Source organism: Camelina sativa, chromosome 11, assembly GCF_030686135.1.
Source record: "Camelina sativa cultivar CO46 ecotype springtype chromosome 11, ASM3068613v1".
NCBI classification, from domain to species: domain Eukaryota; kingdom Viridiplantae; phylum Streptophyta; class Magnoliopsida; order Brassicales; family Brassicaceae; genus Camelina; species Camelina sativa.
Window position 1 is genome coordinate 6,154,356 of NC_141890.1, and position 23,027 is coordinate 6,177,382.

General features: G+C 37.7%; 2 protein-coding genes and 2 pseudogenes across 13 annotated transcripts; 2 read left to right on the forward strand and 2 right to left on the reverse strand.

The window, feature by feature from the left end:
* Positions 1-135: 135 nt before the first annotated feature.
* LOC104722027 (uncharacterized) lies at positions 136-3,196 on the reverse strand. Of its 10 annotated transcripts, none has more exons than XR_015571531.1 (12): positions 2,939-3,196; positions 2,665-2,827; positions 2,466-2,561; positions 2,286-2,389; positions 1,964-2,163; positions 1,720-1,842; positions 1,546-1,634; positions 1,354-1,459; positions 1,167-1,264; positions 726-1,032; positions 539-622; positions 136-450 (listed from the first exon to the last, which is right to left on the reverse strand). XR_015571531.1 is itself a non-coding variant. In XM_010440129.3 (12 exons), the coding sequence occupies exons 2-12, from the start codon at positions 2,773-2,775 to the stop codon at positions 436-438; spliced, it is 1,272 nt and encodes a 423-aa protein (XP_010438431.1). In that variant the 5' UTR covers positions 2,776-2,827; positions 2,963-3,193; the 3' UTR covers positions 136-435. The 10 variants fall into 10 exon arrangements, 6 of the variants coding, with proteins under 6 accessions (XP_010438431.1, XP_010438432.1, XP_087329520.1 ...); XR_015571532.1 differs by having other exon boundaries at positions 726-1,066; positions 2,939-3,193; XR_015571530.1 differs by having other exon boundaries at positions 2,963-3,138.
* LOC109124500 (casein kinase 1-like protein 6) lies at positions 3,186-6,826 on the reverse strand. Its single transcript, XM_010440132.3, has 14 exons — positions 6,217-6,826; positions 6,042-6,082; positions 5,714-5,783; positions 5,431-5,579; positions 5,257-5,352; positions 5,046-5,116; positions 4,889-4,950; positions 4,740-4,803; positions 4,567-4,651; positions 4,342-4,468; positions 4,170-4,252; positions 4,023-4,086; positions 3,791-3,924; positions 3,186-3,677 (listed from the first exon to the last, which is right to left on the reverse strand). The coding sequence occupies exons 1-14, from the start codon at positions 6,302-6,304 to the stop codon at positions 3,369-3,371; spliced, it is 1,443 nt and encodes a 480-aa protein (XP_010438434.1). The 5' UTR covers positions 6,305-6,826; the 3' UTR covers positions 3,186-3,368.
* A 1,190-nt stretch (positions 6,827-8,016) lies between these two features.
* On the forward strand, positions 8,017-22,742 carry LOC104722032 (protein DA1-related 4-like; annotated as a pseudogene). The gene is made up of 8 exons (XR_015571113.1): positions 8,017-8,415; positions 20,965-21,082; positions 21,204-21,320; positions 21,395-21,607; positions 21,703-21,765; positions 21,850-21,968; positions 22,052-22,110; positions 22,197-22,742. The product of XR_015571113.1 is annotated as a protein DA1-related 4-like (transcript).
* LOC104722033 (uncharacterized) lies at positions 13,556-18,004 on the forward strand (annotated as a pseudogene). The gene is made up of 2 exons (XR_015571114.1): positions 13,556-13,682; positions 14,015-18,004. The product of XR_015571114.1 is annotated as an uncharacterized LOC104722033 (transcript).
* Positions 22,743-23,027: the final 285 nt, after the last annotated feature.

Sequence of the window (23,027 nt, forward strand, 5' to 3'; positions counted from 1 at the left end):
GTCATACTATTGAAAATTTAGGAGCTCTTAACAAGATTATTTCGGGTATAGTGTGGATACAAAAATGACACTCATTCTTGCCGCAATAGACTTCTCTTGCTAACGTGCGAGTGTGATTCATATACGATGTGCTCATGATACATCAAGAAGTTCCTTCTTTTAGAGGAGAAACGGCACGCATGTTCAGTTTCTTAAGCACACGGTATCAAGTATCAAACAAACGAATATTTAAGATATACAACCGGGAAACTCAAATGCATAGGTATAGAAAGATTAGAGAAGTGAAAGAACAAAAGAATCAGAGCATTCTCAACGATCCTTCCCACAAAATTTATCGGCGTCAACCGGCGACCCAATCTCAAGTCAAGATAGATATTAATCAGTACAACAAAACCAGAAAATGGATGGTTAAAGGTTAAGGCGTTAAGCAATGTCCTATTGCCTATTAGCCTGCAAGAACATTTCAACATATACATCAGCAATTAAGTAAGAAGTAGAACAAGAATTAAGAAGAACATGATTAGAGAAAAATAGTCACCTTTTTCAGGAACTTTTCATGAATCTTCAATGCTTCTTTACAAGCTTTTCTCGCGTCCAAATTACCCGCTATATCCCCCAAAATCTGCAACCAACCGAAGAAAAACACACAACTAAATCGCCATAGTACTCGAGAAAGGATTGGAATTTATCAGAAGGTGTTTTGGCATAGAGAGAGAGAGAGAGACCTGAACGACATCGTCTAAGCCTTTAGCTTCCTTCAAGAGACGTTTGTTTTTTGTTTCAAGAACACTTGCCACTACGAAAACAGCGAGCGTGTTGTGTTGCTCGTTGTGGCCACTCTTTACATATTTTCTCTCAAACTTTCCATACTTCTTCAGTAACCTTGGATCCTGTTGTGAGAAGTTGTTTCTGTTCTCTGGTTTCTCGTATGATGCAAACAAGTTTGGATTGTACTCCATAGCCCACATCAGCTGAAACAAAATTCTATCTCACAGTCTTATTATCAGCTCAGATCAAGAGACACTCTAAACCCTGAAAGAACATGAATCGAGTTCTCTCAGGTGAACTGAAATCAATTTTCATATCCCCTGGATTAGCTTATGACATTAAGAAAATGCGAATGAGTTATTGTAAGCAAAGTGGAAACAAAAACAGAGTCTTGTTACCTCCCAAAGGTACAAAGCATCAAGGAAGGAGAACTCTCTCCTGAACAATACCATCAACATTCGTATAGCAAACAGATACTCTCCACCGTCGAGATCCTCTGTTGCGGAAAAAAAGTATAACGTCTTCACTAACAATGAGAAGTGAAAGAGAAAACGTAGCTCAATGGAAGGCAAAAGGAAGGAGTACCTAGATGTTGATGGAGCCGAGGATCAACTGTTTTAATAACCTGTGAGAGCATACCTAGTTGAGTCTGGACGCCCATTGATGTCGCTGTTGTCCTGAAATTTTCTCTCTGAAATTCAAGAAAACCAAGAACCATGAAAACAACAACAAAACCGAGTGATGACACAAAACAAGACAATAGCTTCAGATCTTTACTAGTCTTCGCATTGCACGCTCAAAGCACCAGAAAGCGTCGGCTTCATCTTCGAGTAGGATTATCATTGGGGAACATATGTCGTTCATTCCTACACAAAATACGTGATTAATTCCATTTTCTGTCATGTGTTCACCTGTATTGAAGATTCAGCAGTAACACCAAGGTGGACTTACCCTGAACATAGCCAATATCAGGATTTAACCATGTGTATATGGAAAGAATATCCCATAGTCTTGCTTGATTACTCTCATTCTCATAAAAGGAGAGATACCGATCTGTTCTAACAACATCGAGACCTGTATAGCAAAATTATAGCAGTTCTTTAAGAGCACTTGCCATATTTATGAGTTCTGAATTCTGACACTTATACAGAAATGCTAAAGAACCTAAAACTTATTTATGAGTAGGTAACAATACCGATTTGACTCAACACAAGCATCCACTGGAGCAGACGCTTGTCTGTTATAGCCGTTTTTACAAGCCATCCTTGATTTTCTACCGATGATTCTTCTAATGGCTGTCCATCTTCCGCAACAACGGCCATCGTGACAAACTTTCCGCTACCAATAAGAGGAACCATTCTTCGACATTCTTCTTTCCAAGCATAATACTGCTCCCTTAGATATCAAGTACAGCAACATGAAGTGCAATATTGAGAGGAGAAAACATTACTCAAAAGAATCTACCAAACTTAGCTACTGCGCATTCAGTAAAGGATATAGCACAGAAGTAATAGTACCTTCTGTGATTCCTCAATATGTTCCTTTCTTCGAAGGTGCTGTCCGGATCGTAACCTCCTAACAAAAACTCCCAAACCTCTCCTTTGATTGAGGGATGAATCCCCTGAACATGTATCCAAGTAAAAAAAACAAGGCACTAGACTCAAACAAGAGAGAATAAAAACCAAAATATGACTTACTCCTCGCTGTATACGCCGGAGAACTCTTTCCATATCCAAATTTCCATCTTCAGTAAACGCAGCATGCCATCTTCTAGCACTTAAAGTTTTGCCAGCCTGATCAAAAATCCCACAATGACAAAGACTCAAACTTTGGAAACAAGCTTTATACATCAAGAACATGGACTGGTATGAAAAGAAAAAAAAAAAAAAGACAAACCCTTGATTTGAATCTGGTCCTGGGAACATCTGCTACATATTCTGATCTAACTGGATAGAAACCTTGCAAATCTTCTCCTCCTGATTTCCACATGTATCCACAGCAAATCATTCAAGCTTTCACCTTTTTGGGTTTTTGGGGTCAATACAGATTCAAAGCACACCTATATAATAAATTCATCACACATCAAAATTGACCCTAGAGAATCTCTTCTTTCTTTTATGCACCTTAAAGTCAAATTTCTCCAACAACAAACAAAGAACAAAAACAGGACCTTTTAACGCAATCACGTTTGTACCTTGCTGGATTCAAAACAATGAACTAGAATGTTAAATCGATCTCCCTCTGAGTCATGGACACGATCGCCGACGGAGCTGCCGTTAAACTTGACGCTTTCAAAGAGACGATGACGATATACACGTTACTTTGTATAGAACACTTGAAAACGACGTCGCTTTAAGAAGAATAATGTCATACTTGTACCCTCTCTCTTTTTTTTTCGTTTTTGTGACAAAAAAGAATTAAGCTCGACAAGTTGTCGTGATTACAACAATTAATAAGTGTGTAAAAATTGATACAAAATCCAGAGAATGACAATAATACATGAAAAATTGGGAGTTTCGTGGAAACGGAGAGGAGGACCAAACAAACAACATATGTAAACAAGAATCCAATTTACAGATAAGAAGAGCCCATTCAAGGCTTCACTTGCGGATGGAAAGAAGCTCGAAGCTTCTGAGAGCCTCGTCACGTGCTGTCCTAGAAGCAGCCACTCTGTCTCGGTTAAAAGCAGAGGCTGTCTTTGACTCGTATCCACTCACAGCAGCAGCTGCTGCTTGTGTTCTCTGAAAGACAGATGGTCTCACATTCCCACCACCGCTTGATGCCACTCGGCTAGACTCCCGGCTCTCTCTTTGTTCTCCTGATGAGCTCGGCCTACTACTCGAGGCTACTGCTCTCCTTGAAGCACTTCCGTATCTTGAAGTGTTTCTTCCTTTCTCAGATACCATATTCTGACAAATAAAATGACATCAAGAATGAGCAAATTGTTAAGATTCATTTCATGCACATTCTTTTATCAAGAATTGTGATTGTATATAAAACTGGGATGGTTATATTGTTTTACCACAGCTGGTTTCATTGAAGGAATCTCGTCAAGAGTTCGATGTCTGGTATGGTTTTGATGGGGACTTGGTCCTCTAGCGTTCCTTCTAGCAAATGCTTCGACCGCACCTGAGAATTTATCGCGGATGTTCCCTACTGTAAGAGTATAGACAGGATCACAAAATCAGAACCGACAACCTCTTATCTGAGGAGAGTTATATATTTCTTAACTCAGGAAAAAGTTTTAGGATTACCTGAAATCCTTTCAGGTTTTTCAGCAGACGGTCCCGCAGCCATCCCTGGTCTGCTGGTTCGATGCTAAAGAAAGAGATCAATACATCAAAGTGAGTATAGACACTTGATACTCGATAGAGAAATCTACAGACAACATGTGTACTCACCCTTTCGTGGGAGCTGGAGTGGGATCTGGAACTCTGAGGGTGTTTCAATGCAGTCCAGTCGAATACATAGTCAAACTGATAACCTGATACCGTGAATCCATTTTATTATCAAAAGAGTGGAACATTTATATAGATATCAAGAAGTAAAAGTTTAGCCACAGAAAATGCAAACCTTCACGGATAAACAAGTCTCGGAATAGCCTCTTTAGATATGAGTAGTCTGGTTTGTCTTCGAATCGTAAAGACCTGCAATATTGAAAGTATGATACGAATTCCGGTGGATGTGACTTGCATAAGACCTGTTACAAGTATAGTAACAGTTAACCTGTGATCTATGTGACTATAAAGATAGAGATCCAGTCAAGGGTGTCTAAGCCATAGTATGTCGTTACCATACCTCTATAGGAGTTGAAACTTTCTTCTCGCTTATTCTGTCATACTTCTGCTTCTTTGTGCCAGCTTTTAGTCCTTGCCATGGGAGGCTGAACCAAGAAAACCCCAGAAAAAAATCAGACCAGAACAAGCACGTGCAAAGATATAGTAAGACAAAATAGGATCTCTGTGCACAACCTTCCTCTCAGGAAATACATGAGCACGTAACCAAGAGACTCCAAATCATCCCTCCGACTTTGTTCTGCCAACGAATTCGCAAACAGCCACATTTTTTAGGAATTGTATTACACAAATTTGGAGCACATCTCAAGTGGTGAATTGCTTACCAACTCCAAGGTGAGTGTTGACACTAGCATACCTAGCTGTCCCAGTAAGGTTCTTATTTTCCCTATAATGAAAACAACATGAGTATATCTGTAAGAATTAAGTAAAAATAAAAATGAAAGGTCTATATAACGTGCCCATGAAAGCACTATAAATCACCTATAAGGGATGTGCCTATGTGTTTGAAGATCCCTATACTTCTTTGCAAGGCCAAAGTCAATGATATACACCTAGATACAAAATCAATCAGGACATGATTTCAGCATACAGAAAATAAAATTATGCTTCTTGTACGGTAGGAAATCTAAAGCAGAAACTCAAGTTTAGTAACAAAGAAGAAAGATGGAATCTAGTGTACACAAAAAAGCACCTGGTTTGCTTTGCGACCAAGTCCCATTAAGAAATTGTCAGGTTTTATGTCACGGTGAAGAAATCCCCTTGAATGCATGTACTCAACTCTGCTAATCTACAAAAATCAACAAATACATTATTTTCTTCTGCCTTGACAAAGTGAAAGCAGCACCACTTGATAATTAATACTAACCAGTTGATCTGCAAGCATCAAAACTGCTTTCAAAGTGAGCCTCCTATTACAATAGTTGAACAAGTCTTCCAAACTCGGCCCAAGCAGATCAATGACCATCGCATTGTAGTCTCCCTGAACCCCAAACCACTTGAGGCTGGGGATGCCACCTTCACCACCACAGAAAACAAATTAAATCCAAGAAATGCGATATCAGATGAGCACAACAGCTAAAGCATATTTTTTTAACATATAGCAGATACAGATTTTGACCAGAAAAGTCATATCAGAGTTGTAAACTTACTTCCTCCTTGTAAAAGCATGTATATCTTCGACTCATAATGAAGTTGGGGATGCTTAGTTTTCGCAGGCTCCTTCAAAAATTTTTACAAAACGTTAGATATAATCCGTTGTCTAATCCCCAAGCAACGAAATATATGAGTATTTTGATACTTAAGAAGCTATGGATGATACATTAGCTGATAAACGCACGCAATGGGACTCTATTGATACAAATTGACGGGAGAAAGCTTAAAAAAAAATTCCAACTTTTACTCGTCTCCTCAATCTTAAACCACATGAGATTGATACAAAACTAATGAGAAAGAAAAGATAAAGATATGAATAAATACCAGCTTAACAGCTACTTCCTCTCCGGTTTGCAGACTTACAGCTGAAACATATACATTCAAGAACAAGATTCAATTCAAAGATAATCCAAAAAAATTGAATACTAACAACAACAACACATTAGAGAATAGATCACATAGAAACGATTTAAACAAAAAAAAGGAACAAGTTTTATACCTAGAAAAAGCTCTCCAAAAGAGCCACCACCGATCTTCCGACCAAGCTTAAACTTGCCCCCAATTACATTATCCATTTTCAAGTCCATTCAATTTACATTCAAATTTCACCTTCTCTGTTTTACAAACCCCGATTAAGAGCCCTAACTTAGAATCAACAGCACCATTTCCAGATCGAAAACAGGTCAACGGGACAAGAAGAAGATGAATATATGAATCGTCTCTCTCTCTCTCTCTCTCTCTCTCTCTCTCTAATGTCGTGGTCGTGGGTGACTCAGGGCGTTGAAGAAGAGTTGAATCGCCGGAACAAACGAATCAGACAAAAAGTCATAGACAAGGAAAAAAAAAAAAATCAGACAGAACCCAGATTGATGAATTTTTTTTTGTCACATTCCCATATCAAAAGGTGACGAATTGATTTCTTGGTGAAAAAAGTTGACCCAGTAAACCATTGTTGATGATGAGAGAGAGAAGGAGAGAGATATGGGCCTCAAACTTTTTTTACTAGGCCCAATCCATACATAAAGGCTTCACTTATTATGCAAAAAAGTGGAAATCTCGAAAAATCATCTAAGTACTATATATATTTGATTGCCAAAGACCTAACTTGTGATGGAGACTTTATGCATTTTTCCTTTTTATAAACTCTCACGGACACATTGGTCTACACAGGTTACAATCAAGGTCCCAAAAAAAAATAAAAAATAGTTGTTTTTTAATATATAAACAGACGAGATAGTAGAATCATTAATTATGACATTAGTACCAATCATAAATGCCTAATAATTCATGCTTAGGGTTGTAATGTTATGTACCTATGCGTATGTTGTCTTGTCCTTATCATAGAAGCGACGTTGAAGTCACTGGGCCTGATCCACTTGTCTAAGGCCCACTTTGCTACGTGTGATATTTTGGTAGTGTGTAGAGAGAGAGAGAGAGAGGGGATTCTTTCTGCTGCTGCACACATCAAATGTGTCTCTCGACAAAGGCTATTATTGGTCACAGATGAAGTCACGAAGAAGGTATACTTGACCAAAACGTCTATGCTCTGAATTATTAATTGGGGTATAAAATCATGAGACAACATACGCATAGGTACATAACACATTAACAGATTGGCTACTAAAAGCTAGGGTACTCCCAAAGCTTTGTTAATCTTCCTTGAGATGAAGGAGGAGGATACTCTTTAAACCGGAAAGGGACTCCTAAAGAAGAGGAGCCCATTTGTGGACAAGGTGGATGACAAGCTGAGGTTATCAGAGATTACTTGAACTATGCACTTGGATGAAGCTATTTTAGAAACTAGCCTCTGAAGTCCACTTGAAACTTCAATCACATCTTCATCAACTGGTGTATGGTAGTACAATATCATCTGTTCAAGATTTGGCATTGTCTCCAAGATTTGGGGACAAACGGGACTGGTTCATGGACGGATCATCCCAGGCAATCAATTTCAGTTCACTTTCCCTACGGAAGAATCTCTGGAGACTGTGTTACGCAGAGGTCCTTGGGCTTTCAACGACAGAATGCTCGTTCTACGGATAGTGGTCAAGGTTGTGTTGATTCCGTCTCAACATACGCATATATTACATGTGCAGGTGTAAAATAGTCGCTCCTTCTCCTCTATATTAAAATCAATGTAAAAAACTAAAAACTTCCCAAAAAGTATTCTTGATCAAAAACTACGAGGAGCGACTCGTTGACTAATTGGCCGTAGCCTAAATACTCTTTAATATCCGTCTGATTAACAAGGCCCAAAAGTAAAGGCTATTTAACCACGAGCCATCGAATTTTTGGGGATCCGATCCCTACTATATAATAATGACATCCCAAATTATTAATTTTAATTATCTGTCTATTTTTGCTAGGGTTTTTTTTTTTTTGTGTGTGTGGCTTTTCCGATCATGGATCCCCAATCGATGGATGTTGAGACGGCGAAACGAGCTTCGACGGCGAAGGAGGAATCTGCCCCTCCTGTCACAAAGAAACCCAAAGTCGAAGAGGAAGAGGAAGAGGAAGACAATCATGACGACGACGTAGATTCTGACAGTGACGACGACGAGAAGAGGAACCGGAGTGGGATGTGGACAGCTTCGATGGTCGCGAATACGAATCAGATCCCGAAGTTCGTAAGCTGTTCGCCGACGAGAAGGATTATGAAGAATACCGTCTTGACGAAATCAAGATGCTCGAGAGTAAGGTAAACTGTAGTTTTGTTTGTTTCTTTGTATAGATTCCAACTGAAGAATTTTCGTAGAACACAAAAGAATTGAAGAAGATGATGAAATTGTTCTTTGTTGTGTTGCTTTCTTTGTTGTGTAGTCTGGACGAACCATGTGGTGAAAACATGACTATTAAAGATGACCTGACAGATCTGGCTTCCTTGTGCATTAATAAACTCAACGAGGACAAGGTCAGTGACTGAGTATGAATGATCGTCATATGTGAATTGAATCTATATATATATATATATATTTATGGAACTCACTTCTACATAAATATATATATTTGATAGGGAACGTGTGTGAAATTGGTGGAGATTGTGGGAGCTACTGTAAGTGGGGGATTTCGAATGAAGGTTTATATAACGTTTATGGCTCGGGAGGATGAGAATGGGCCTCTTGTTGAGTATCAAGCCAAGGCGTTGAGGTATTGTGCACATCGTCAACCTTCCGTTCCTATACTCTGCCGACCAAGCCCCAAACCCAACGCAGACATGTAATATATTTATTTGCTTTTTTGTGCAAGTGGTGATGTGGAGAGAGAAAAACTGAATAATATATTATTTTAATTTTGACTATATCTAAATTTGCAGACTCAGACGGGAGCTTGTCAAGATGATGAAGACATATTGAAGTTAGGCTCGATCTCTAGTTTGTCTCAGTGTTGGCCGAAAGTTGGGAGTTATATCTATGGAGTTTAGTGTTGTATCTTATTATTTTGGATAGAGAGGTTTTGCGAGTGGGAGATAGTGAGAGAGGGATGAGGAGACAGAGGTTTTGGGACGACTCGACCTAAGATGATCGATACTAGGATGTTGCTCTTGAGAAGTTTATAACATCAAATTATCAGATTTAAGAATTAGAGAATAATTAAATAGATTTTGTTTTGGCTTACTTTATCTAGCTTAAAATGTTGAAGAGGATCTGGCTTTGTCATTCAGAACAGCTAGTTGAATGTGACATACCACTATATGCTCAAAATATCGAGCTTATTGATCTCCAAGGTTGTACAAGTTTGCAGAGTTTTCCAGACACGAGTCAATTACAACATCTCCGAGTTTCTCAAGTTGCATACAGATCAAAAGTTTCCAAGGAGCTCCAAATATTGAGGAACTACATCTTCAAGGAACCAGTATAAAGGAAATACCAACATCCATTATGAGCCATTCCCTCCAAAAAGTTAAGCTGCACCGCCAAAAGCTTTTGAATCTCCTAGGAAACTTTCAGGATGTTGAGTATATTGATTTGGAGAGTGTAACAGAACTGGTAAAAGTAAGCTCCCATAATCAAGGTTTCGGCAAGCTTGTCTACTTGAACATGAAAGATTGTTCTCATTTACGAAGTCTTCCTGACATGGTCACTCTAGAATCTCTCCAAGTTCTACATCTGTCTGGCTGCTCAAAGCTTGAGGAAATTAAGGGTTTCCCAAAAAACATGAGAACGTTATATATTTGGTGGAACCGCATTACAAGAAGTGCCACAGTTTCCCAAAACTCTAGAATTCTTGAATGCTCATGGTTGTACATATTTAAAGTCGGTTTGTTTGGACTTTGAGCAGCTTCCAGTCCACTACACCTTCAGTAATTGTTTCAATTCTTCTTTACAAGTGATTGCTGAGCTCTTAGAGAAAGGTCTGACTAGAATAGCAAGTTTAGCAAGATCAGCAAAACAACAGGTTTTTTTTTCTCCTTCTCTACACATATAGTCTAATGTAGTAAAGCGAGCAAGTTATCTGACTGGATTTGGCCTTTGAATAGGGATTCATCAAAGCACCTGAAGTCAGCATCTGTATTCCTGCTGGCACACGTCAGAGATCCTCATTTCTCTTGGAAGAAGGTCCAAATATAATGGCAAACTTAGATCCTTGGACAAGAAAACCTCTTTCTGGCTTTTTTATGTCAATTGTGGTATCATTTCAGGATGATTGTCACAACACTACATGTCTTGGCATTAAGTGCATATGCACATGAAAAGACATGTTCGACTCTTCTGATAAAAAAATAGAGAGAATGTATCACTGTTAGGCTCCGGGGGAAGTTCCAAAAGTCGAATGGCATCCCAGTGGTAGTGAAGTTAAATTTGAATTCCACATAGTGAGTCAAAAAAACGAGCTTTTAGGTGCTAACTGTAGAGTGACCCAATGTGGCGTCCAGATAATTACAGCTCCAACGAATGCAAATGATACAATACCTAGTGAAATTACAAGAGAAAGAGAAGCTACAAGTATTAGTAATGATATTGATGAGGAGCATCATTCTCCAACATCTTCCAGAGTCGTCATAGAGGCAATTATCCCTAATCCATTTTCATCCATCGAGCCACTTAAGGTTTCTAGTAAGTTAAGATCTAAAGGAACTATGCATTTAACACAACCATTTACGTCTATGATCAGGAGTTGAGGACATGCATGACTATGATCCGCAGATCACAGTGAGAATCTCCATATGTAATATAGGCTTTTATTATATTAGGTGTAAGTGTGTAACTTCCTGTACTCTTGTACTCTTGTTACCATATTAGTAAGGGTTTCTTGGTGAAACAATACGTTTTCAGAACTTAATTGGGGAATGGATACTAACACTATTTAAAACAGAAAAAACAGGGTGTTAAGAGATAGAGAAGAGTAGAGATAGAGCATAATTGTGGGATAGAGGAGATTGGTGGAGATTACCAGTTAAGCCTGCATGTTTTTTGTTTCGTTAGAGGAGAGAGAGGGTGGAAGCGGAGGAGAAGGAGAGAGAGGGTGGAAGCCGAGTGAATTTTATGGGCTGAGTAATTGGTTGGCGTAATTGGGCTTAATATGTCGGCCCTTTTCAGTACATTTTGATGAGGAAAAATGTGATGAGGTTTTTAAATCATAGGAGGTTTTGGTTGAGCGTAGGATTAAATCAGAGGAGGTTTTGGTTGATAATCCGATTGGGTGTTTTTTTTGTGTTATTGGGCAAATATATGCCAGTTTTATGCAATGAGGAGAATGAGTGTAGACCAAAGAAATGAATTTGATTATGGGAATGGATGGTGGGGGAAGTGATTAATTTCGTGGTAAGTTGAACAATATGTACAGACTGCAGTTTGCTGCAGTTGAGGACCTGTTTTAATAAACGAAACCACACTTTAAATAAAAAGATTGGCTTATCTTACAGAGATGATTCCAGGAAATAAAGTAGATTAATACATTTAGTGTTGTGTTTTTCAGATTTCCTACAAACACCTGACATACGAAGTTCGTAATGCAGAGATACACACACCCAAAAAACTTCAGAATTAATACATTTAGACATCATCCGAGTGGGGCAGTACATGTGACTCTATTGTGTCCAAACCCACCGCACCTTCCACATTTGTTAGGTTGCTTTGACTTGTTAGTTCCCTACAGTAAGCATTATAAACATTTGTAAATCCATCACTTATTTAACTAGCTAACGATTAAAAACTTGGTCTTACCGAGTACTCCCCTACAGAGTGGATGCGGAGCTTTGGTGGTCTTCCGGGTGGTCTTTTTGATTTGGGAGGCATCAAACACATAACCCTTATATCATCTGGTACATTAACTTCAGTTGGATCTTCGACAGGCAGTATTGTTCCTTCAACTGTTGGGGACCATATGTTTTTTACAGTCTGAGTATGAGACTGGAAACAATTGGGAAAATGGAACAAAATAGGGTTTCACCACAGTAACTGTTCGATGGCATATATTAATGACATATAATGTAATTATTAAGATAATAGAATGGCAAAAATGGATGACGAAAATAATACAACAGTGAAAATTGTGGGTTTATCTAATTCTAAATAGTGACTGTATCACTTCCATAATTAAGTTTTAGAAACATATGTTTTCCCCAAATATTTCTATTAATAAAAAGATATTTGGAAATTTAGTACATTTTTTAAACATAATTGGTAATTTAGTACATTCACTATTTATAATTTGCAAAATAATTACCTTCAACTATTCACTACTATTTACATTACTTTCTAACCCTTAAAAAAATATTTTATTTACAAGTATGCCATTAAAATTAAATATTTTATTATTTTATTATATGACTCCTTGAATTTAATAATTAAAATACTAATCAAAATAAATTTATTTTCTAAAAAATTTTAGGTGTATAAAATTCTATATTCTTGCATCTATTATTTGATATCCATTTTGTTTGATGATTTGTTTTTATTATGTAAAATAAAGTTCACAAATTTTTACCCGTGCACTCATTAAATATACAGATGCAATCCGTTAAGTTTATTAATTGTACATGTAAATAATAATACATATATTTGAGGTGTACAACTAGTTTAGTATACATATGTATATTAATATACACATCTTCATCCTTACCGCTGCTGATATAAAGTACATTAAATATGGATAAATTAAAAATATTTCTATTTTTGTAGTTTCCTACACTAAATGAGCTGTACGGATCCAATTATCCTTTTGGAATTTCATAATAATACACTCTACCCCACTTTCTCATCTATCTCACAATCCTTCTATTATACAAATAGTAAAAATTACCTAATTATCTAATTATAAAATAGTAAATGTATTAAAAATCCAATTAAGTTTTTAAAATATACTATTTTGCATAGAAACTCATTAATAAACTTAGACATGCTTTTTATTATTGATTTTTTTTGTTCCTGTGGGGATTAATTTATCAGCTATCAATCTATCTATATATATATTCAAACTTGCTTTTTATTGGAGGCATGTCTCAAAAAAATTGAAGTTTTTTTTTTCCTGTGGAGATTAATTTATCAGCTATACATATATTCGAACTTGCTTTTTATTGGAGGCATGTCTCAAAAAAATTGCATTGTTACTCGGACCGCTATATTATGTTTGATTCGGTCACATATCTGATATCTTTTTTTTTTGTAAATCAGCGGGAAGAAATCTCTACATATCTGATATTTGTAACCAGTGTAATCTCTTCATTCGTAGAAGATAATACTACATATAAAAATACAGTATTTGATTTCCACGCTAAAGCAATTTAAGATAATACATAAACTAATCTTAAAAAAGCCCATTAAAGCCCAGTAGAGTTTCAATCTAATGAGTTTATGACGGGTTTTTTTTGGACATCGAATTTATAAGTTATTGCATGGCTTAAATGTTTTTCCACCGTCTTCTTCTGCTCTTCCGTCCCCGCACAGTTGCTTAGGGATCCTTTCGCATTGTTTCCCCCGATTTTGCAATCTTCTCATGCTATAGCCGTACAAGTTTCTTAAAACTGTAAATTAGTTTATTTTTGTCTTCAATTTCTTCTGGATTTGGTTTATTTATGTTTCCTTGTTCTCTCTTCCTGAACCATCGACCTTCGCTTTTTTATTTATTTAGGTTTCTGATTTGTATTCCTATCGTCTTTGTTTGTTAATTTGTGTGCTGATTTAGTTTTCTAACTCCGTCGATCCAAACTTTTGACAAATTACTCCATATTTTATAGAGTTCGAACCCCTTTTTGCCTTTTATTTCATAAAAAAAAATCTGCAATCTTCGATTTGGGGAAAATTACTAATGATGCAAAAAGCTTGAATCTCAATCCTTGTATTATTTTGATGCTGCAGAAACAGATAGCTTTATATATATAAATTCAGTTTGGGGTTACTCGCAAGTGCAAAATATGTCTGTCACGGCAAGGGTGAGTAGTGATGCAGGAATAGCTGTAAGGGAGAAACTACGAGGTAGTATTGGACAGACTAGAGTGAGAAGGTATTGGCCTGGAAAAGCTCCGGAGTGGACTGAGGAGGCCGAAGATGATGACGATGTTAGGATGCAGACCGTTTCTGTTTTTGGATAGAGCTTTTCCAAAGAATGATGATTTAGGGGTTTCTAGGAAGGATGATCCAAGACTGCGCCGTTTAGCTCATACCAGAGTTGAAGACCGTGACGAAGTTAGAGCTGATCATAGGAAAATTAGAAAGGCTGAGGTTGTATCTACGGAAGAAGAAGAAAGGAATCAAGAGGATAGAGACGATGATGATGATGATGATGAAGAAGATGCTTTGGAAGAAAGAAGAAGAAGAATTAGGGAGAAGAATCTTAAAAGAGCTCAAGAGGAGGCTGCTCTACTTCCTTTAGAAGAAAAAGATGAGATACAAGAGGAATAAGAGGATGAGGAGGAGTCTGAGTACGAGACTGATTCAGGGGATGACATGCCTGGTATTGCCATGATCAAGCCTTTTTTTTGTACCAAAAGCTGAGAGAGATACCAGAGCAGAGCGTGAGAGACTTGAGGCTGAAGAAGAAGTTCTCGAGGAATTAGCTAAGAGAAAACTGGAGATGAGGAAAGTAGAGACAAAGCAAATAGTGGTTGAGGAAGTTAGGAAAGATGAAGAGATACGGAAGAACATGCTGTTGGAATAAGCAAACATTGGAGATGTGGAAACTGATGACGAACTCAATGAAGCTGAGGAGTATGAAGTCTGGAAGACAAGAGAGATCAGTAGGAACAAGAGAGAAAGAGATGCAAGGGAAGCTATGCTGAGAGAGAGGGAAGAAATAGACAAGTTGAGGAACATGACTGAGCAAGAGAGGAGAGAATGGGAGAGGAAGAATCCGAAACCTTCATCATCTCAGCCTAAAAAGAAGTGAAACTTTATGCAAAAATACTACCACAAGGGTGCCTTCTTCCAGGCAGATCCTGATGATGAGGCAGGTTCTGATGGGACTGATGGTATATTTCAGCGCGACTTCTCTTCTCCAACTAGAGAAGATAGGTTGGACAAATCGATTCTCCCCAAAGTTATGGAAGTCAAGCACTTTGGTCGTAGTGGAAGAACTAAATGGACTCACCTTGTCAATGAGCTGGGGTTAGCCGTTCCCTCTCCTCGAAGTGCGCTCTTACATCTTCAATTAGGGGGCGAAGGGTTCTCCTCATTGATTGGGGCTCTTCTCTTCGGACTTTCTCCATCTCGCAACCATGACTAGCTTCCAAAAGTTGGTTACGGAGTTCGACCTCGTGAAGCCTGTTCTTGGAAGCTTTCTCACTCTCCATGGCTTCCTAATAAAGATCGCCGGCTTTCTTCAACTTCCCCCTGAGATCCTCGTTGGCAATACTGAGGTCAAGTACTTGGAGCTCGGATTTCTTTATCCGAGATAGGATCTGTTCGGCCTTCTCTACGGTGTTAGCATTAATTGCTTCCAGACGAGCGTACTCCTCCACCTGAGTCTCTAGTTCGGCCACCCGGTCTTTTAGCTTCTTTACTTTGGAGGCTGAGAGCGAAGCAAAGAGTTGGTCTTCATACGAAGCAACAGAGTGTTGAACTCGATCATCATCTGCAAGGATGGAAAGTTAGTAAAGTCCACCAACTGTTATTACCTAAGGAAGAGAACATAATTTTGTTTTACTTACCTCGCCAACCTTATCCGCAAAACGGAAGAAGTTTCCGCGGTTGAGCTCGGTCATGTCCGCGAAAGGTGGAACACGAACCCCGGGCCGAACGTAACTCCTCATTAAGTCCGCTGGAGAGGGAGGAGAAACTGCGTTAAGAAGAGAAAAATATGCGAGTTTACTTAAGAATCAGCATGAATTGCAGTGTAAAAAAAAACAAAAAAAATGAGATGCTTACCTCGGGGAGAGTGACGCTGTTCCTTTGGGGGGAGCTTGCTGGAAGAGCCTCCAGACTCCTTAGACTGAAGAGGATCCCCGGATTTCTTCTCGGAGAGAGGCACACCATCCCTCGAACTGGACCTGCTTTGTCCGTCTCTAGAGGAGCCAATTCGGGCTCGAACTTTCCCATGGGAAGTAGTAAGAGTGTTGGGCTCCTTCCTCTTCCTCGATTGATCAGTCTGCTGCGGGTTGTCGTCAGCTCGGTCGCATGCGACAACCGGAGTAGGGGCACCGCTCTCTAGGGGTTCGTCAGCCGAACCTGAGATAACAATCAGAGTGGGATCAGCGGATCCCGAGGTTGGTTCAATACTGAGCTCCCGAGCAAGAGTCGCGGTAGCCTTAGAGGCTGAGGGGGGAGCGTCAGTCGACTTAGATGCAGAAGAGTCAGCATCTAATAAGTTTATGACGGGTTTTTTTGGACATCGAATTTATAAGTTATTGCGTGGCTTAAATGTTTTTCCACCGTCTTCTTCTGCTCCTCCGTCCCCGCACAGTTGCTTAGGGATCCTTTCGCATTGTTTCCCTCGATTTTGCAATCTTCTCATTCTATAGCCGTAAAGGTTTCCCAAAACTGTAAGTTCATTTATTTTTGTCTTCAATTTGTTCTGGATTTGGTTTATTTATGTTTCCTTGTTCTCTCTTCCCGAACCATCGACCTTCGCTTTTTTATCTATTTAGGTTTCTGATTTGTATTCTTGTCGTCTTCGTTTGTTAATTTGTGTGCTGATTTAGTTTTCTAACTCCGTCGATCCAAGCTTTTGACAAATTACTCCAAATTTTATAGAGTTCGATCCCCTTTTTGCCTTTTATTTCGTGAAAAAAAATCTGCAATCTTCGATTTGGGGAAAATTACTAATGATGCAAAAAGCTTGAATCTCAATCCTTGTATTATTTTGATGCTGCAGAAACAGATAGCTTTATATATATAAATTCAGTTTGGGGTTGCTCGCAAGCGCAATATATATAAATTCAGTTTTGGGTTACTCGCAAGTGCAAAATATGTCTGTCACGGCAGGGGTGAGTAGTGATGTTGCAATAGCTGTAAGGGAGAAACTACGAGGTGGTATTGGACAGACTAGAGTGAGAAGGTATTGGCCTGGAAAAGCTCCGGAGTGGGCTGAGGAGGCCGAAGATGATGACGATGTTAGGATGCAGACCGTTTCTGTTTTGGATAGAGCTTTTCCAAAGAATGATGATTTAGGGGTTTCTAGGATAGATGATCCAAGGCTGCGCCATTTAGCTCAGACCAGAGTTGAAGACCGTGACGAAGTTAGAGCTGATCATAGGCGAATTAGAAAGGCTGAGGTTGTATCTATGGAAGAAGAAGAAAGATATAATTTGAGTTTGAATTGTCAAATCAATTTTCTAGGAATGGTATGGTCAGAGTCAATTGCAACGTTGAATGCCCCGTTCATGAGCTGGTAAAGTCGAGATACCTCGCCAAGAGCTATCCAACGACGACAGAGGAACCAACCCGCTTGCTATGGCGTCCTCCAACTACTCTTATTGGAACAGAAAAGACTAGCACTACCCAGATCGGATCAGAGTTCACGTCGCCCATGCTGATCAAACTCTCATTTTGAAGCTCTTCGCCAACATGTTAGTTAAGACTTTAAATGTCTTTTGACAAATCACAAACTAATAACACTAAACTTTAACAAAATTTAACAAAATCTTAGATCTAATAACAACAGACTCTACATAACATTTAAAATCTTCAAAACTCCATTTAAATCTTAAATCAATAACCCCACTAAATTTTTTTGTTTTTTTTGTTTTTTTTTTTCTGATAAAGATCATTCAAACTAAGTTAGTAGTCTATTTTCCATATTCGTGAAAACTAGTTATTCTTCTTGTATTTATAGCAGATGTCATTTACTCTATATTGACACAACGTTAGTCACATGAATTGTTATGCAACGTAATTGATACTGTCTTTCTATCAGTTTTTCATATAACAAATATTATTTTTGTCTATTATCGGTTATTTCTTTTTAATACCTTTCCATTTACTTCCAACCAGAATCAGTAGTTTATAATTTATGTCGATAAATGAGAAGGAATCCAAACATTCGTGGTATATTCATCTAGCTCTCATGGCAGTGCAGTACAAAATATAAACTCCTATTCCAAGAAAATAAAATAATGCAAAGGACGAGAGCGGTCGTCATCGATTCATCTGGTTCTCTTCTCGATGTACAATCACATGACTAAAACTGGCTCAAATTAGGCCTTTATACAAGACACTTACCTGTAAACAGGACTAATATTTGCTTATAAAACCATTATATGACTTCGTATATCATATATTTATATACGTGTGTATAAAACTATTAAACTTTCCATGACTAATGACTTTTTTTTTTCTTCATTTTTTGGATTTCATGATATTTAAAATGATTGAAATGTATTGATAAATGATAAGTGGGTTTAGAAAAACAAACATTTGGATAAGTTTATCTCGCCGTTATAATTTAAACGGTACCAAGATGAGGATAAGGTTTGTGAAACTTATATAATGCAATGGGCACCATAGGTTTTTGTGTTGCCTAATTTGATCTAACCAACATATATAATCTATTCGTACTAGTAATCGAGTGGCTGAGCTGTTGATATATAGAGATACGTAGTACTGTTATATATTGTAAGTAAAGAAACCAAGAATCATTCGCCGACAACAAAATAAGGGGTACTGATAATCCAATGCACGTGGATTTTGTGATTGTATTGGATAATGCTAGTCACCTAGAAGAAATCAAATCTCAAGCTTTTGGCCATAATTTTAGCAATTGTTTGTTGAGTCTACGTAAAGAAGAGAGTAATTTTCATGGTAATCGCAATTTCAGCTGTTAATTGTGTTATAATGATAAAAAAGAGATTAGAGGTGGAGAATGCGAAATTGGTTAGGTTGGTGATAGTAGCTAGTTTAAAGCCTAATTTAGGCTTGTTATTGAATTAATACATAACCATAACGACTGGAAAGGTTTTGGACAACATATATTTATTATTTAATCGCTTTGGCAGATTGTAAAACCCTAAATAGCCACCTAAAACCAAATGATTGTACTAGCTACAATGTCACTTCATCTACTGTAATATACTAATATTCGCTATATATTATACGGTAATACAAAATTAATATAAACTCAAACTAGAATTTGGCATGACCACAAAATTAACCAGTCCAAGATAATTATTTCTAACTTTGCAAGATCTTGTTTTAAGAACTCATTCATTATTTCTGGATTTCTTCAATCTAGCTAACATAGAATAATGATGTTACTTAGCATAAAATTTGCAAAATAGCCCCAAAGTATCAAATACGTTTATAAATTATAATTTGCATAGAAACAATAAAATATTCTATGTAATGAAATAAAACAAAATCTCTAAAAAATCGTATATTTTTTAAAAAATAGTATAATTTGTTATTCTTTTTTTATTAGTTTTAGGGTCCATGAGTCCAACAGAAAGACTTGAGATGTAGTAGTTTCTCTTATAATCGAATTTTCGAATTTTTTGTTTGTACACCTATTACGTAGATCTTTAACATAGTATTCAGTAACAATGCCAGAATAATAGATTATGAGGGTTATATATTAATAATATGTAAAATTATGGAAGTTTTTATTAAAAACTTAGATATTATATAAGTACAAAAAAAATTAGAAAAAGGGGGTCAAAAAGGGTAGTAAAACCTGAGACATGGATGTCAATTCACTAAAAACAAACCAAATTTGCCATTATATATATAATATATATACAAGTCTAAATTAGAAAATTTTATAAATTTTATGGATGTTAGTTGACACCCCTCTTCCTTCACTAGCTCCCACTGATCGTACTCGTAGTATGTTTTTAAAATTCAGTTTATTAACAACATATATAAGCCATTTTTACACTTTCAAGTTTCAAGCATTACACTTGATGAAATAATTTATTCTCCGTATATAGTGCGTACATCGCGCCAAATTATCCGTCTCAACATTTACTCTTATATAACTGTAGGCAAAATTAATTTAAAGACCGTTGAAACTATGGGCTATATATTCTTAAAAGGCCTAATAGATACTTAAAAGCCTAATATTAGAAAAGCCCACTAAACTTTGAATGCAAAACAAGATATGTTCTCTTCTAATCCAAAGGAAGAGGCTCATACTCACTTCTTCTCTCACACAAAAAGATAAGGAAACAATGTCTGTGTCAGCCAGCGATCTTTGGCACCGGAATCGTCACCGTCGCTGCTGCTTCTCCGGTTCTCCGCCAATTCCAAGTTCCGAAATTGGGGAATGGAGTAGGAGGAGGATTAGGGATGGTGATTGAGTGTTCTTCGAGGCCGCAGAAGAAATCGACTGCGCATCACAGGAAGTCAAGGCCGAAGAAGACTCAGCCTTGGGACGTTAAGAGAAAGCCTACTATTTATGCTCCTCTTCCTCCTCTCCCGGCGGAGTGGACTCCGTTCACTCTTGCTTCTGATGACGGTGGTGCCGCCGCTGCTGCTGCTTCACCTGCATGAGACTTAGTTCCAGGCGCTGCCTAGTTGGTATGAGTTTATCTGCTGCTGGGATGGTTATAATCTAGTTTGAGAGCTTTTTGTTGTTTGTTTCTGTTAATGTGTTTACAGTTTTCTGATGTTTGTGTTGGCTTTATGTGTTTGATTGATTAATGAATGGACCAAATTTGCAGTTTAAAAAAAAAGCTTCAACCTTTTTTTTCTCTGTTTTTGGGTTTAAATGTCTCAGCTTTATCTTTAAAAAATTTAGATTTATAGTTAATCGATTGTGGAAATGTGGCTCTCGTCTTGGTGATATATGATGTTGCTATTCTTTATATGCATAATAAGGCCTGCCTATTTTTTTGTTTGGTCCGATTGATGTGAAGAGTTTTAGTGTTTGCTACTTGAAGTTTTGATATGAAAACGGAAGCTCAATGGTTTATGGGGCGTTTGATGTTAAGAGGAATGTATCACAAACAGTGCTACAAGGAGCAGCGTCATCCTAACTGCTATGTCTGCAGAGAAAAGGTAAATTTATTCACATTAGTTGTGTTATGGAAAATGAAACTACAGTGTATGTGATAAAATTTGAAGAATTGGTCTGTTATACCAGTAGTATGTAGAATGTAATAGTAGGTTTATTTTTCAGATTCCTCGAACTGCGGAAGGTATAAAGTACCTTGAGCATCCGTTCTGGAGGGAGAAATACTGTCCTTCCCATGATATCGATGGAACTTCCAAATGTTCCGGCTGTGAAAGATTAAAGGTACTTCTTAATTTTGAGAGAAATATTGAGATATATAAAAGCCTTCTGGGTTGACTTGTTATGGTTCTTTGCAGCATTGTGGAACACAGTATGTAATGCTTGCAGATGGTCGATGGTTATGTCGAGAATGTGTGGCATGCGCAGTTATGGATTCATATGAATGCCAATCTTTGCAGCTTGAAATCCGTGAATTCTTCAAGGGCTTAAACATGAAGATTGAGGCAGAATTTCCTGTTCTTTTGGTGGAGAGAAATGCTCTGAATAAAGCTGAGGAGGAAGAGAAGATTGTGAGTACATTTCCTAATCTTAAACTTCCTGATCTCTTTCTCTCTCTGTATCTCTCTCTCACACACACTCTCTTCATATGTGTCAACACACACAGGACTATCAATGTCAGGTGTTAACCAGATCTATTTGCCTATCTGAGGAGCAGATTATCGCAAGTGTAAGACATTAATTATTATCAAGATGATACTTATAATACTGAATTTAGATTGGACTTTTAACTCTGTTCCACCTATATATACAGGTCTCAAAGAGGGAAAGGATTAGGCCGGATAAGCAGCTGATAGACGTGATTACAGAGTCTAAAAGGGTTGTTCGCAAGTGCGAGGTCACTGCAATTCTCATCTTATATGGGCTTCCTTGGTAATCCACATGATCATCTTTTTTCTAAATAATCTCTTGCGCCAACTGGTTTAATCAAGTCTATGTTTACACTTTACACACAGGTCACTCACAGGATATATCTTGGCTCATGAGATGATGCATGCGTATCTTAGACTCAATGGTATGTAAGAGTCATATACTGTCTGTAATACCCAATTTGTACCCCCATTTGAGGAGAGTTCTCAAACTCCTTTGGTTTAATCACAGGTTACACGAATCTTAACAAGGTTCTTGAAGAAGGATTATGCCAAGTGTTAGGCCACATGTGGTTGGACTCTCAGACATATGCCATTCCCGACACTCGTACTCTTCTTCTTTTTCTTCTTTCTTCACTACTCCATCTACAACGACATCAAAGAACCCATCTGATCTTGAGAAGAAGCTCGTATATTTTTGCCAGCATCAGATAGAAACAGATGAATCACCAGTCTACGGTGACGGGTTCAAGAAAGTTAGCAAAATGATGGCCTCAAATCATTACAACATTAAAGATACCTTGAAAGAGATCGTGAGCATTTCCAAGACTACACAATATTGAAAGCCATAATCACTAGCCCTATTTTATATATACCCGTAGGCCGTAGTGCATGTATAATGTCGCCGTATATTTATATTTCATAAACAGACTTTGCTCTTGTTCTCATGTTTTAACAGTTTTCTCCTTTGTTTTGCGGCGATGATGGAAACTTCAAACAACATTGCGTGTGAGACAAATGTAATATTTGACTGTTTCAACCGCATTGAGTTACAACACTGAGTCTACTTGCCAAATTCACTGTTGTTGATAGCTTCCAGACTTCCACCATGTGGATCAGATATGTGAGAGGTAACTCATATGATTAGTTTTTAAGTTTTTTTTTGGTTTACTCCGGTTATAGCAACTGATTGAAGGACAAAATGGAATAATGATGCTCTTGTGTCTCATCAGTAGGGGGGATTCAACAATAGTCATGCTTCGTCTATTTTTTTTAAAAAAGAGTTAAGTCATGAGGGAGGGTATCGGAGGAGTATATATTCTCGACTCTACTACCTTCGGCG